The sequence below is a fragment of the Biomphalaria glabrata genome, chromosome 1, assembly GCF_947242115.1.
Source record: "Biomphalaria glabrata chromosome 1, xgBioGlab47.1, whole genome shotgun sequence".
Classification (NCBI taxonomy): Eukaryota; Metazoa; Mollusca; class Gastropoda; family Planorbidae; genus Biomphalaria; species Biomphalaria glabrata.
In genome coordinates this window covers 33,004,861-33,020,811 of record NC_074711.1, presented here as the reverse complement: position 1 = coordinate 33,020,811, position 15,951 = coordinate 33,004,861, and the positions used below count along the sequence as shown (strand labels likewise).

General features: G+C 30.6%; 1 protein-coding gene across 4 annotated transcripts; it reads right to left on the bottom strand.

Annotated features, from left to right (window-relative positions):
• Positions 1-122: 122 nt before the first annotated feature.
• Positions 123-15,352, bottom strand: LOC106079124 (uncharacterized). 4 transcript variants are annotated; one of them, XM_056032969.1, is made up of 10 exons: positions 15,160-15,351; positions 11,276-11,428; positions 10,326-10,591; positions 9,841-9,920; positions 9,624-9,696; positions 9,261-9,416; positions 8,974-9,117; positions 8,768-8,838; positions 6,141-6,216; positions 123-4,251 (listed from the first exon to the last, which is right to left on the bottom strand). In XM_056032969.1, the coding sequence occupies exons 3-10, from the start codon at positions 10,558-10,560 to the stop codon at positions 2,651-2,653; spliced, it is 2,436 nt and encodes an 811-aa protein (XP_055888944.1). In that variant the 5' UTR covers positions 10,561-10,591; positions 11,276-11,428; positions 15,160-15,351; the 3' UTR covers positions 123-2,650. The 4 variants fall into 4 exon arrangements, with proteins under 4 accessions (XP_055888944.1, XP_055888942.1, XP_013095719.2 ...); XM_056032967.1 differs by lacking the exon at positions 15,160-15,351 and adding an exon at positions 14,189-14,867; XM_013240265.2 differs by lacking the exon at positions 11,276-11,428 and having other exon boundaries at positions 15,160-15,352.
• Positions 15,353-15,951: the final 599 nt, after the last annotated feature.

Sequence of the window (15,951 nt, the reverse complement as noted above, 5' to 3'; positions counted from 1 at the left end):
ATGGAGAAAGAAGGTTGACAAATCTTGCATGGTGCCACAATGGTTCAACAGACTAAGGAAAAGGAAGTCACATAACATTGATTAGTTTACAAATAGAAAAAAAAGAATAACAAGTCTTAGCATATACTTGTAAATAATTTTTATTTGAAAGAATATTTTCTAGCAAAAGAAATGTCATAAATGCCTGCAGTATGAATACTAGGAGACTTAACTAGTGTAGCCAAGTACAAGAGTATTAATATGAATGGTTACTGGCTACAATCTTGCCTTACTGACCTTGTCTGCAATAATTACAAGTTCACATGATTTCAAAGAATGTAAGCTAAAATAGTCTAAATGCCTTTTAAATATCACAATTACCTGAAATTAATAGAACAAATATTGCTTCAATATAGTGGTATATGCAAAAACAAACTTGCATCACACCAAAAAAAAGTTTAAATTTCAGACTTGAAAGAGGTTTGTAAATAAGTAAAAATGTATCACGTTTTCTTGATGTCTGGTCATTTTGTGTTCAACAATAGCACTTTTGATGAAACATTGTACAGGGAATGGTAGATGTAAAAAAAAAAAATGATGTCAAACATCAACATATATTCATAAGTGTATAAATTTTTGTTAAAAGTAAAAAAAAAAAATAATTTTGGTTTCAAAAGCAATGGAATGTATTCAAAAGTGACTCAATCACCAAAAAAGGTCACTTAGCTTATTTTGAATGTAGTATAATGACTTTTACAAAAACAAAAAACATGTACAGATATATAATAACACATGTACAGAAATATAATAAAACTCATTAAGAGCAGGTAAATGATTGCTTTATGAGACTAAAAGAAAGACTTGTAAACAAAAAAATCAAAGAGTAAATAAATGATTATTTTTGAGTAAGTAAATGATTATTTTGAGAGGTAAATGACTAGATGTAATGGTACTAATATCATGTATAAAAACCAAAAAAGAACAAAAAGTAGATACTGTTTATGGTACTATTATTAAGAGTAATATGCAAAATACAAAACAAAAAAAAAACAAAAAACTTCAGAAAGACTAATTAATGAAAGTGTAAATAAAAAATAGTTTGGAAACACATTTCCAGACACACACAAAAAAAGGTATTTAATTTTAGCAATAATTTATCAAAAGTTTAAATGGTAAATAATAGCAAAACATGACCTACAATTTCACAAATTTTTGCAATAATTAAAAATCAATATTCCTTAATAAAATATTATTGTATTAAATAATCATCAAACAAAATCTTCATTCAACACTGTCAAGAACATAATCAGTATTATTTTGACATGTTAAGTATTATCACATCTTTTTTTTTATATTATGTCTAGACATAAACATTTTGATAACAATATCACATATTGAAACATTTATTTGGTAATGTGTACTTTGTAGAAATGCTACATGTTGACAGATTTGCAAAGTGGTGAATGAATGCACTCACAAATATTGCAATTAAAAGCTATAACTTTTTTTAGTAAAAATATTAGGCTCTGTGGAAATGGGAAACACCATTATAAAGTAAGTAAAAAATAAAAAAAGTTTTCATGACATTTTGGATTACAAAACAAAGACTTATAACAATAATTAAAACCATACAAACATATTGATGACATTAATTATTGAAACACTTTCAAAAAACGATTTTTCATTTAAACATACTTTTGTCAGGTGTCACTGTGTTAGAGGTTGACAATAAATACCTTTTAAGAAACAAAAATACTAGAACTTCTCCTAGAAGTTCTGATGTTTACTTCAGTAACTTGAACTAAAGAGCTTGACACCCACACATGTGAAAACATAATATAATTGTTAGCTCAACGTTTGGCCATTATCAAAGTTTCCATGCCAGATCCCATCTCTCTCAAGATAAATACCAGGTACATTCAGTGAATGGACATTGTTCATGAAGTAAACAAAATTCAATTAACCTTATAATTAAATGTGCCAGTTTCTTAACCTATGCCAAAAAAAAAAACATAAGTAAATATGATATTTTTTTGTCTGCCTTATGATATGCACCCTGGACTGTCGTCTTGATGGCCCCAGGTTCTAATCCTGCCAGCCAACATCCCTCACCGTCCTGTCATTAACTTCAAATCTGAGAGAACATTAAAAACATGTAAAACAAAACAAAATTAGCAGAGTAAAAGTCAATAGGAATTTAAAGCCTAGGGTTGCAGTCAGGGCCAGCCTTAGGCCACTGCAACCTATGCACCAGTAGTGGGCCCCGCACTTTCATTGGCTCCACGCTAATTCTAGGTATAAATTATTAAATGAAACCATTATAACTTATAACACCGTTTCTGCAGCCTCCTTATTTTCCAGGAGATCATGGAAATCTCTTGAATAGCAAAATATATGAATAAGTCCTGAAAATCTGAAATTATTAGATCTCCTGAAAAAATAGACAAAATTGTCATTTTAGGATGTCGTTCAATATGGTTAATGCCAATACCAAGCGAGATTTAAAAAACGGCATTGTTAGCTTTCATTTCATAAAATGCAAAGCAAAGATTAATTTATTTTTACTAATACAAAATCTTAATTTTCACTTATTATCCTTATCCCTAGCCTAACTCGACCCATGCACAATCCATTTGGCAATTGTTAGGACTGGCCCTGGTTGCAGTTGCTTTCAATTAAGATGACATTTCCACAATCTTAAAGGTTCAGACTTGAAAGAGACATGTTCTGTTTGACCACCCAAAACAAGGATACACAATTCTGAGTCACCAAGTATTCCCAAAGCCTTATCCACCAACTTCTTATATATGCTAGCATCATTCTTTGAATGCTTGCTACAGGTCCATGCACCAAGACTGTCAATAGAGTCTGAAAGTGGAGCTTTATGTTTATTCAAACTTAGCAAAGAGTCAGAAGTTTGAACACCTACTGAATTTTGAAAAGTATACAGTTTATTGGAAAAATTTTGACTAGTTCTGAGATGAATAGATGTGTTTTTGACAAGTTCACTTTTGCTTGTAGGAATGTTTGTGAAGTCACAGTTAGTTTCTGTCAAATTTTGTACATTATCTTTATGCAATTGTTTTTCTGGTACAGCCACAGAATCCCACTCCTGTATACAGCTTGAAGATAAAGTCTCACAAGATTTGGAATTTTGCCTTTGAAAGTTCTTTGAAGTTATGCTTGAAGTTATGATGTAGCCAGGATAGCTACTAATATCTTTACATGATGAGCTCCTGATTCTCTGGCTGCTAGGATAGCTAAGTGCAGCTGCTTCAAATAACTGATCACTGTCAAGCCACTCTAAATCTTCAACCAGTAAATCCTCTTGACTATGAGACAGGTCTCTCAATTTTGATGGCTTTTTCATGAGACTCGAACTAAATGTCATTACATTTTCACCGCTACGAAAGTCTTTCCACTTAATTCTTTCATCATATAACACTGTGTAGCATGGGTTCTCAAAATTATTTCTATTTTCAAACTTTTTTGCAAGCTGTATGTCTTTCATCTGGTGACCTTTACTTGCTTTATGTTTTATAACTTTCTTCATCAATGATGTTCGTGATTGATTTTTGTCCACAGATCTGCTGGGTTCTTGCTGATTATTTCGTTGCACAGATTTGTCAAAGGGTGCTGCAGATTTAATTGGGCAGGAATGAGGATGGAAAGATTTGTTAACCTGCTCATCAGATATGGAAACACTGAGGTTATTTACCCCTAAATCATCATCGGATGTCACTGAATGAAATCTCTGGAGCAAGGGGAGGTTATCATTGACCAGTTCACCTGACGCTGGTCGCATGTTCTTTTTATAATCAACATTAATAATCTGGTTAGTTTGGAACTGTATCTGACCTTCACTGACGGGATGAACTGTGAATGATGTTTCAGCTTTAGACTGTCTTCCAACTTCACTTCTGGTGATGTGGCTATGAAGACATTCCAATTTCAATAGCTCAGCACTTGCATCAGATAACTCACATTTGGATTTAGAGCAGTTTTGAAATATAGTTTCTTTCATATTCTGGGTAGGTTCACTATGTGAGCCAGTTGAATTATAGCTTCTATTGTACTTACTAAAAGCAGTATGGGGTCGCACTAACTCACATGGATTCAGTACTGAAGCTGAAGTGAGCTGAGGCAGGGATTTTATCTGGTCTACAAATTGACTCTGGAACGTTGAAGCCTTAAGAAGAACTGAAGCATGTAAAGATAGGGGTGGATGAATATCTCCTGATTGTGTTGACACTAGGCTCCATGTCAAAGTATCTAGTCAATCAACAAAAGAAACAAACATTTACATGGTTAAACAAAAGAATAAACTTTTAAAACATTTTTTTTTAACAAAAAGAGCATGTTATGATAGAATCATTGCAAGACCCTTTTTTTTTCCCAATGTGACTTTTGTTATAGAAAGTGAGAGTATTTGTGTGTGTTTAATAGGAAATTATAAAATAGTTTTTAATTCAAGTCAGTTTGGCAGTACATGAATGAGTAAAAAGGAGAAACTGAAAATGACTTTCCCTAATGGACCTCATTCACCATTTAGTCACGTGCTTCTCTTTCTATACAAATTACGATCTAATTTTAATCAACAATTGTTATCATGTGACAGTTTCTTTCGTTGTTTAATCAATATTATCAGACCATTCGTTTTGGTGAAAAAAGGTTCATTGATTTTGCATGCTAAGTTGAATTTCTAAAAAAAAATCAAATTAAAAAAAAATATTGCAAGTATTATTAACTCATTGAGAGCGGTGTTTGTTTTTTTTTTAAAATGCTACTTTTTTGGAAAAAAAAGAAAATGTTCCAAACATGCCTAAAACAAAAATTTATTATTCAAGTACCAATGAAGCTATAGTAACATATTTGGTATCAAAGTAAAGGTAAATGAATGGAGAATGTGAAAATGTAAACATCATTCTATTTAAATATAAGATACAAATTATAATCTAAATAATATGACCCTCAAAAAAAAATGGATGCCATCTTTAGAACTTCTGAGACCTAAATATAGATTTTGATCTTTGCATTACTGTTGAAACATCATATTAGACTATTGACATCTTTTTCAAAAAGAAATATGATGTCATAGAAGTATAGATAAAAAGAACAAAAATAATAAAGCTTCTTCAGTAGTAAACATTGTGGGTGTGTCTTGGACAAGCATAGCCATAATGTTGTAGATTTTTACAGATAAATACTAAAAAAAAAAAAAAAAAAAAGAAAATGGGCAAAAAATGCCCACAGTGGATGATTATTTGATGTAGATCAACCATTTCCTTTCTTTTTATTTATCATAAGCTTAGATCTAGAGATATGTCTAGATCTAGAGTCTAAAACTAGAGATAAAAGCTTAGATCTAGTCAATCTCGATCTACACTCTACACCTAGCCTATTGACAATAATAGATTTAGATCTAAATAATAATAATATAGATATAAATACGCTAAATTTAGACTTACCTGGATCTAATCTCTATATCTTAAATATCTAGATCAAATTCTTCATTATTACTCTTTATTTGTGATAAATTTTAGAATAATTATAAAGTTTCTTCAGTAGTAAACATTGTGGGAGTGTCTTGGACTAGCGTAGTCATGGCGACGTTTTTTTACATCGTAAAAAAAGTAAAAATAAATGTCTAAATAAAGCCAAAAGCTTCTAATTTCTATGTAAACAAAGGATGAAGAACTCTTTTATAAAGTAAAAATAGTTCCACTGTTGTTAGTTAAAAAGTTAAATTTAAAAATGCAACGAAACAAAGGTAGGGTATGAACGTCTATGGGATAGACGTTCCGTGCGTTTAGGGGCAGTCAGACCGTCTATGGGATAGACGCTCAGCACTCATTGAGTTAAGGAGATTGTGCATATTATGTAATAAAAGTTGGATTTAAATACTGTTCAAAAAGTGTTTGTAATTTTGTTGAAGCACGTTTGTAACTCAACAAGGTAATTATTATCCAACAACTGCCATATATGATATATCTTGCGAAGTAGATTCCAATTTAGCATTAATATTTCTTATTTAAAAGAACTTCTAAATACTGTGCTTCACATAAACAATATTAGATTATTGTATACCTCTTTTCAATGGTTCCCTTGTCAATTTAAATTTGTATTTGCTATGTTAAAAAAACTTGTAGTAATTTACTCACCAAATCTAAATAACCAAACATTTTGAGATAACTGACTAGATTGAGTTCCTCCAATTAAAATTAACCATTTTTCAAACTAAAAAACAAAAAGAGACAAATTATTATAGTTTAAAAGTATCACAATATTATGAAACATACAGTTGACATAATAATGACATAGATCATATAGTAATGCTATTCTTTGTATAAAATGAGCTAAAGAATACTAGCATTTACTTTGGAAAAATTAATTATATCCAAAGAAAGTAAAATTAAGTCTCAATACTTGCTTCAATTTGATTCCTATCCATTTTTTTTCCTTATCTCAACTTCAGAATTATGTGTTCATATTCTATATTTAAAAATCAAAATTTTTTCTGAGAGATTTATAGAGTCTAAGGGTGAGAGAGGTTGAACATGGATGCAAGCAACAGAGCCCCATTTCGCCTGCAAGGGAGTTGACAATCCCAAAAAAAACTGCAAGTAGGCTGGTGCTTATCTTCATGACATAAATAATACATTTACTGCTATTTTTACAGTAATAAAAAATAATATATATTTAAGCATTTTTTCAACACAAAAAAAGCTATAAATACTCACCTTTTATTTAAATTGCTATTAGTTATATAGATGTAAGTTTAAAACTTTCATATATATTATATATGCAAACTATATTTGTATAAATTGTTCACTCTTATACCTATGCTATTATGTTATAAAATTTTAATGTTTTACTGCTGTTAATTGGTTAAAATGTTTCACTGCTATTACATAGTTTTAATTTTTCACTGCTTTTACAAAGTTTGAATTTTTCACCACTATTATAAAGTTTTAATTTTTTACCACTAATATAAAGTTTGAATGTTTAAATGCTGTTAATTGGTTTGAATGTTTCACTGTAATTATAAGATTTAAATGTTTCAATGCTAATATAAAGTTTGAATGTTTCACCACTATTAAAAAGTTTGAATGTTTCACCACTATTAAAAAAGTTTGAATGTTTTACTGCTATTATAAATTGTTAATGTTTTACTGCTATAATAAAGTTTGAAATATTCACCCTTATTATAAAGTTTGAATGTTGTACTGCTGATAATAGGTTTGAATGTTTTAGTGCTATTATAAAATTGAAATGATTTATTGCTATTAATCTGTTTTATTATTTTTATTATAAATATTTTTGATCTATGATAAATGTTTATATTTTAAATATCTATTATAAAGTTTCAATATTTTACTGCTATTATAAAGTTGGAATGATTTAATGCTATTTGTATACATAAATGTTTCACTGCTAATATAACAATTATACTATGTCAATGCTATTATATTAAATAAAGTTTGAATGTTTCACTGCTTTTATAAAGTTTGAATGTTTCACAGCTATTATAAAGTTTCAATGTTGTACTTCTATTAAGTTTGAATGTTTTTCTGCTGTTAATCGGTTTACATGTTTCACTGCTATTATAAAGTTTGAATGTTTCACCCCATTAGGAAGTTGAAAGTGTTACTATTGTTATAAAAAATGAATGTTTTACTGCTGTTGTAAAATGTGAAATTTTACTTCTAATTTAAAGTTTACTGCCATTAATCGTTTTGAATGTTTCACTGCTATTATTAAGTTTAATGCCCCATAATTTAGAAAGTTAAGAAGTTAAGAAATGTAGCTTACTGTCTTTGTCTAAATTTCGAATTATTATTAAATTTGAGTTGTTCAAAAGCAGACAAAGTCTAATAGATAATAACTTGTACTTATGGCTAATGAAAAAAAAAAGTCCAATACCGGTAATCAGTTGGACTAGCATTTATAGGGAAGTTATTTTTTCCAGATGTAATTTTGCTGGCATGCCAGCAATCTTGCATCCATGGGGTTAAAACAAGTAACATTCTAACCTGTAAAAATATTATTATATTTTAATTGTCTTGCAATTATTTTTTCATCCCACAACAGTGAATTCTGTGTATAAAATGATTGTTGTGAGACAATTGGAGGATCTGTTGTCGACCCATCCAATTGGTGTCACAAAAACACTGAAGCACAAGCAATAAATGATAACTTGAATATTAGTTGAATACAAATTTCACAATTAGAATAACAGTAGCCCCAGTACAATAGTAGAATAATACAATGTAGAAATCACTGAAGATTAATTAAGTCAGAAACAAAAACAGACCTTTCCTTTACCAGTCATTTTTGTCTTCCAGAATTTCTAAATTCAAGTTATTTTATTTTAAATACATTTCAGTCAATCTCACCTTTCTGATAACTAGTTTGGTCCATGACCTTCCAATTTATTTCTATCAGCATTTATTATGTTTCATTCTTAAACAAGTTTTTTGGGGTTACACTTTTCTACAAATATTTTTTTTTGTGAAGTTTCACCCCTTGACCTCAGTAGGTAGATATGTGTGACAGTAATAGCATTTAAGTATGACTGATACATAAAAAACGGGATTCTCAATTTTTTTTAAATTTTAGAATTATGGAGGCTGATCTGGGAAAAGATTAATTAATTAAAAAACTAATTACAATAGCAAAAAGTTTTTACATTATTCATCCATTTCAATATTTATTCTATGCTTTAAAATGTATTAATGATAACTTCTGAGGCTCACCTGAATTTAAATAAATGAAAAAGTATACTCACAGCATGACCTGTATGGTTCGATAAGGTAGGACTCATCCCCTGACTTTTCACTTTTGTCCAAGTACACAAACCTAAGTTGTTGCAGTTATAGAATTAGAAGATGAATTTGCATTGGTGTGATGATATTCTATGAAAGTAAAGTTTAAATAAGGCTAATTAGATATTATATAATTAAAGTATGTCAACAACTTAGACTCAAGACTGACTGAAGTTAAAAACCCATAAGTCTGCCAATGCCACAAGCTCTTTCATTCCACCATGAAGCCACATATTGTTGGAGACCACAACAGCAACATGGCCATGACGTTTGCCTGGTTGATTTCTTGGTATCTCTTGCCAAACTTCTTCCTCTACAAATTTGAAGATTCACTCAAATTAGCAAGTTAATTTCAATTTTTTTAAACTTAAAAAAAGAAATAGTTTCTATGTTTCATTAAAAATGAGAAAATGGAATAAAATATGCGAAATACAGAATACTTTTTTTTTAAATTACCAATATTAAAGAGCCAAAATTCATCAGTTGATCCAGAATTATCCAAAAATCCTCCATAAATATACATTGAATTTTTATAAATAACAGCAGAATGTTCACGTCTGCCACTTGGTTTCTGGCTGCTGGGCTCAGACCATTTGCGTAAACAGCACAAATCTTTAAATAGAGAAGTTCCATTATTAATTTTGTTCAAATTCCGAAATTTTAAAATCAAGCAGTTTTGTCTTGTTTATTGATTAGTTGTTTGTCTAAGATTATAAGAAACAGAATATAGATGAATGAATTACCTGGACACTTTAATAGCTCTAACCCTAACCACTAAAGTTTTTACATTAAAACTTTTTTTTCCAAACTCATGCTAACCTGTATTAAATATCCACAATGGAGTATCATCTCCAGTATCACAAAAGGTGCCTCCAAATATCAGAAGCTCACTCTAGAAAATTAGAAAATTGTAACCACTATTAGTATGTAATTCCTCTTTGATGAGTTCAGTGAAAAAAAATTAATATGTACTTCTTTCTCAAATGCTAATGTAATCTAGGGAATTATTCGAAAAAAACAAAGTTTGTCCACAAACCTTATAAGAAAGCATGGTGTGGCCTTCTAAATGTGGAAGGATCATTTTCTTACCATCAATTCTGTCCCATTTCTCATTTACTTCAAAGAGAACATATGCATGCAATACATAAAATTAGCATTAATTAGTAATATGAAAAATACATCTCACTGATAAGGGAAAGTAATTCTATTTAGTACAGTATATAGCATAGCTGCCAATCTATAAGCAGGACATGTTTCCTGAATGAAAAAGACTTTTTAAAATATATTTTAAAAAAAAATAATAATTTTTAAACTGAAACAAAAAAATATCTCAATCTCTCAATACATAAGTTCCCAGATCTTTACATTTATATCAAAGTATAATTTGATGAATTGAGGAAACAGCTAATTGGTAAGAGCAACCCTCAATAAAATATAAAACTTCAGATTCTTTTTGAGTGTTTCTAATTACAAAATGACCAACTGCAAAATATTTTTACAATTAAGAAAAATAGACTTTACCAAGATCCAGTCTCCAAAAATCTTTAAGGGGGGAGTATCTATCTTTGCCTCCCAAAATATAAACAAATTTTCCTTGAGTACATGCTGCGTGATGAAGTCTTCCACATGGGATAGATAGATTAGCTTTTTCCTTGATACTACATGATTCAATGTTCTCCTGTCGATTGCCATGACATGAAACACACTTCCATTGAAATAGATGCACAGAGTTTGGATCACAAGGGTTAATTCTCATCTCATTTTCTTACTGTGTCTTACCCAAAGACCTGAAAAACAAAAAGTTTAAGGAACCAAGCATTTACTACTAAGTGACAGAGGTAAGGAATTTGTCTATAAGCAAATCCTTAGGAGCAAAAGGATTAAAAGCTAACATATGTTTATAAGGAGAGAGGAAAATTCAGAGCAAATCCTATTACACAGTCAAATCCAGTTAATTTGACCAGCTAGTTATTAGGACCAAAGAGATGATGTCCCTATGGGGTCATGTTAACCAGATTTGACCATATGTAGTAACATGCCACAGTAAAATGCAAATGACAACTATATGACAATTTATAAAATAAGTATGCTAATGTATGTTTAAAATAATATGCCTATAACAATAGGAAATAAAATGCCAATGACAACTAAAAAACATTGCACTATAAACTCTGATTAAAACAAAACTTACAAAACCAATAGATATCTACTGATTTAGCCACTGAAAATACTATATCTGAGTAACTGAAAAATCAATAGCCATAAATTTTGTAGGGCCTAGTTTCATCAGCATAAATATAGAAATGTACTATGAATAGCCTTATAAATGTAAAGATCTATATATAGTTATTCAGAGAAGATACCTGTAGGTTAGCTAAACTTAAACTGAAGTGTGAAAGGTGGTTTATGTCAGTGTTTAAAAAGAGGTTAACTTTTTTTTGAAGCACTTCAATGTAGGCATTTTAACTTACACAGCTTAGAACAGCCATAAAAAGGCTGCAGGCTTTTAGTTTGAAATACTCAGAGTGACACAATCAACAGTCCCAATAATGTCAATAAATTTGACAATAAATTTGATTTGATCTATCTCCACTTGTAAACAGTTTTTATCAAGTCCAGCTGTACTGTATAGCACAAATATAATATTGAAACTTTAATCATTATACATATTAATTATAATTTTTTTAAAAATTTAAATATTATTTATTTACAATACACATTATAGTAAAGTTTAATTCATTAAGTACTACAATTTGTAAAAAAAAAAGTTGGCGAGGTGATTTTAAATGCACCTGTAAATTTTATGATATTAATTTGTCTTATTAATTAAAGCAATAGGAAAGAAAAAAAAAGTTTTGTCATTAGCCTAACCAGTCTAACTAATTAATGGCTTATACCTTGAAGGTATAACCAAAGTTGTTGGGTTTTTCAAGATAAATATTTATAGAAATTTTACACCAATATATAACATTAGCCTAGTTTCTAAAATAAGCTATGTAGATTTCTTTTCAAAGGCTGTAGGTTGTAATTAGCTACCACTGGTTATAAAATACTTTTAAATGGCATACATTTCAAACAAGTCCAGCACATGGCTTAGATAATAAATCTGGGGAAACTGCTTTTCCCGATGAAGGCAGATACCTGGCACTTCTAAAACATGTAGCTTTAGATAAATAGAGCTTGTCAGCCTAGAAAAGCAATTTATCTAGAAGAGGGGGGAGCCTCTTAGGAACCATCAACTATGGTATTCCCTCCAACAGCTTGTGCAGCTGAGTTCCAAACTTATTTTAGAATAGCATTCCTTTAATTCACAAAAGCAAAGGTGATACAGGGTCTATGAAACTTGGATATGGTCATTTTTTCTAAGGCTCAGGTATATGCCCAGGCACAGCCATTGTCTCATCTTATTTTGTTCGCTTAAGATAAAAATGCTAAGGCCCTAACTAGGGACTATCTAAAAAAAATATGAACTTAAAATCTGTACTAAGTCTTTGGAATAAATTTTCATATTATATTCTATGATGTCAATGAACTAATCACAACCATTAAGTCAATAAATACAAACAAAATACTATATTTTTGTTTATTGCTCCACTTTAAATCTTGTATTTAATTAAGTGTTCATTTCCTAGACCAGATTCTATTTAAAACAGTAAAAAAAAAAAAAAAACTTCAGTTGCACACCAATAGCTATGTGAAAGTGTTCTGTTGAAACACAATTGTGAAAGGAATTCTTTTCTACTGAAGAAGAAAAAAAGCACATTTTTGTTTTATCCTTATTGCTAGATGTGACAAGCCAAAGATATTATGTCAGTGGTATGTGTGTTTGTTAAGAGAGGTGCTTCTGTGTTGTGGTGTTTCTCCTGAACTGCTTCAATAGAAAAAGAAAAGCAACTTGGTATTTTAGGCTTTTAAGGACTAAGATTAAGGACAACAGAGATGTTTGTATCCATAGGTCAGAGGGCTAGAGAGGATGGAAAGATAAATTGAAGTCTATTATCTTTTAAAGCTTCAAGTGAAGAGACAAACAAGCATGAGGTACAAGAGAGGGTAACATTGTGAACTTTTATACACTTGCAGCTTGATTTCATGCATAGCATGAGCTAAATTTTAATAGCCTTACATTTAATACAAAAGTTCTGTATTTCCATTTTTTGATATTATGGCCCTCCAAAATTTTTGACCCACTCCTAAAAAAATACAAATAAATAAAATGGGTTCTGAGGCATTTAGAGTTTAGTTATCTGATCCTGAATAGCCACTCAGGGGCATGTCCTTTCCAGTGCATGCCCACATTCCTATCCATAATAATAGCCCCAAGAAATTAAATCTTGTGTTCTTTAAAATTAAATCATGTGTTCTTTAAAATTAAATCTTGTGTTCTTAATAGATTATTAAGATTGTATCAAATAAAGTAGATTCCTTTCTACAATATATATTTATATTTAATAAACTTTTAGTGTTTTATTTGTGTAAAACCAAATTCTTCAGCATGCTAGTAGATCTATTCTCTGAGCTAGATGATTATCATCATCATCAAACTCCATTTGAGTGAGGGCTTGAGAGGCTTAAATCTCTCTTGCAAAAGCCCTGGACAGAAACCCTGCTGTTTTGTGTAGCGCATACATGTCACCAAACAGGTCGAGAATTTTTGGTTTCCTAGACCTGTAGAGACAGAGATCAGCAAGTCTGAGGCAGTCAGAAAGAATATGAGACACAGTGTTCTCTTCTTCCCCACAGTGGGGGCACAGTGAGTCAAAATTTGGCCATAGCATGAGAAATATGAGTCAACAAGACAGTGGCCTGTCCTGCACTGTGTTATAATAGCTTGCTCAGGCCTGGACAGCCTCCTCCATGGGGAAGTGCAGCCAGGGCACCTCATGCGCTCCCAGACTGGGACTTGTCCCAGCACTCAAACCACTGTAATAGATAAAGAATAAAAATAATTGTAGTGACTTATAAATCTATGGCCTCTGTCCATCGCAAAGCGACTCTATGGATCCTCTCAAGAATGAGATAAATGTCTGGGCATTAGCTATGGTTGGAACCACGTTGCCCACAAAGCAGTTTCCCACTCCGAATATACATATTTGTAGAGACACACATTATAAATAAATCTATACAGATCTATAAATTAAATATCATAATTTAATAAACATGACATTTTCAACTGCATGTATTCTCTCTCTTTTTAAAAATTCCCTTCCATGGACCCTCTTCTTGTTTTCATAATTGTAAGTTCTTTTTGTTACACCCGGGAACCCGACCCCTCCATAGATGCTTATAGTTCTTTACATGACTTTCTCTCCCTCCCCTCACTACCTGCTTATTAGGTAATCACTATACACTTTGTGTATACCTCACTCTCCTAGTTGCCAGCTCACCTAAGCGTGATCACCTGTTGTAGTAGGCATAGTCTCTGGCTTCAAATTAGCAGCCAGCACTTTTTTCCTTCATTCATAATTATTAGATAGATACCTAAAGATATCTTGATCTGGGTCATGTTTACTCAACAAATAAATCATAGATTAAATAATGACAATAATATTTCTTATTACAACATTGCCCTGTTCGGTGAACAAGAATTAGTTAAATTCATTATTATTTGTTGAATAAATTATAACTCATTTTTTATTTCTGTTAACATTTTCTGGAATGTGTTTCTATAAATGAATTTGTGTAAATTTTTGTCCAAACATAAAACAAATGAATTAAAAACAAAAAAAGATGTGTTCAGACTTCAGTGAATGAGTTTTTGATGAGAAGGTGTGATGTTCAGATTATTATAAGAGTTTTAACAGCTTAATCTAAATTAGAAAATCTAGTCTAGACCTGTGTAAATTGAAATACTAGATCTATACTTCTATACTTAGCCATAGCTTAAATAAATATAACTAGAATCTAAGTCTAGTATTAGCATTAATGTATTACATTTCTTAATTAGTATTAGATCTAGAATCTAGTATTATTACTATAAATAATAGTAAGATTATACTCAGATGAGTCAAATGAATGTCTAATAATCTAGATTCTAGACTAGATCTAATTCTTGCTTGACTCTACACTCTAGATTTAGAGTCTAGACTAGTCTACTCTACTGTCTACAGTGGTCCTAGTCTCTTGAAAGTTGATTATAATAATAATTAATATAATTATGAATCAGTCTAATTTTTTCTAATTACTCTAATTATACTCTAATAATTGTCTAAAACTCTAATAAACTCTAGATTTCTAATTCTATGTCTATGTTAATTAAACTTAAACTAGACTAGATCTAGAATCTAGACTTAGAATATAGATCTAGATCTATATATAATTATATTAAATATTATAATATATGTAAAAAGTAAAACACCTTTTGAGCCTTGAAAAGGTACCAAAAATCTACTAGAGAGTAGTACTAGATCTAGATTAAGATCTATAAAGTTCTAGTCTAGATTACTCTAGATCTAGACAGATCAGATACTAGACTATAACTAGATTCTATAGCAGTGAGTATAGTAGGCCTATCCAAGTCTATAGACTGTATGAGTATAGATCTAAGTCATCTAAGTTGATTGTTATTGTTTTTGTACCATAACATTACCCATACAAGAACTTCCCCTCGAGTCCTAGTGTTTAAATACCCAGAGCCTATATCTAGATCTAGGTGTGTGAGAAAAATACCCAGGTTTTACTCCCCGCTCCAATGTTCTAATAGAATAGACGTATTTTTTTGTATATTATTATTATTTTTTTTTTTGTTGAAAGTAGGGAAGGAGGGTTTTTTTTTTGTTTGTTTGTTTGTGTTTTTTTCTTTCTGAACTACACGAGTTTTGTATAGGGCCTACTATAGCTGCATTGCAGCTCCTACCAAGGTGACATTCTAGGTGTTATAGCGCTTTCACAAGTAGCCTAGTTCTTGGACAGGATATAGCTTTTGAAACATGCACATAGATTAGGCCTATTAGCCTACACGTCATAGCCTACACAAACAAGCCAATGCTCTAAAACTTTGTCATTTAGTTCATTTAAATATAGAAGCACATTTGTATATCCTCGACAAACCTGTGGCAACTCTAATTTCCTAAGAAATACTCGGAATAAAATTTAGCGAAAATTTTAATAGAACAAAATGCAATGACCTAATCAAGAGCGTAGCATCTAT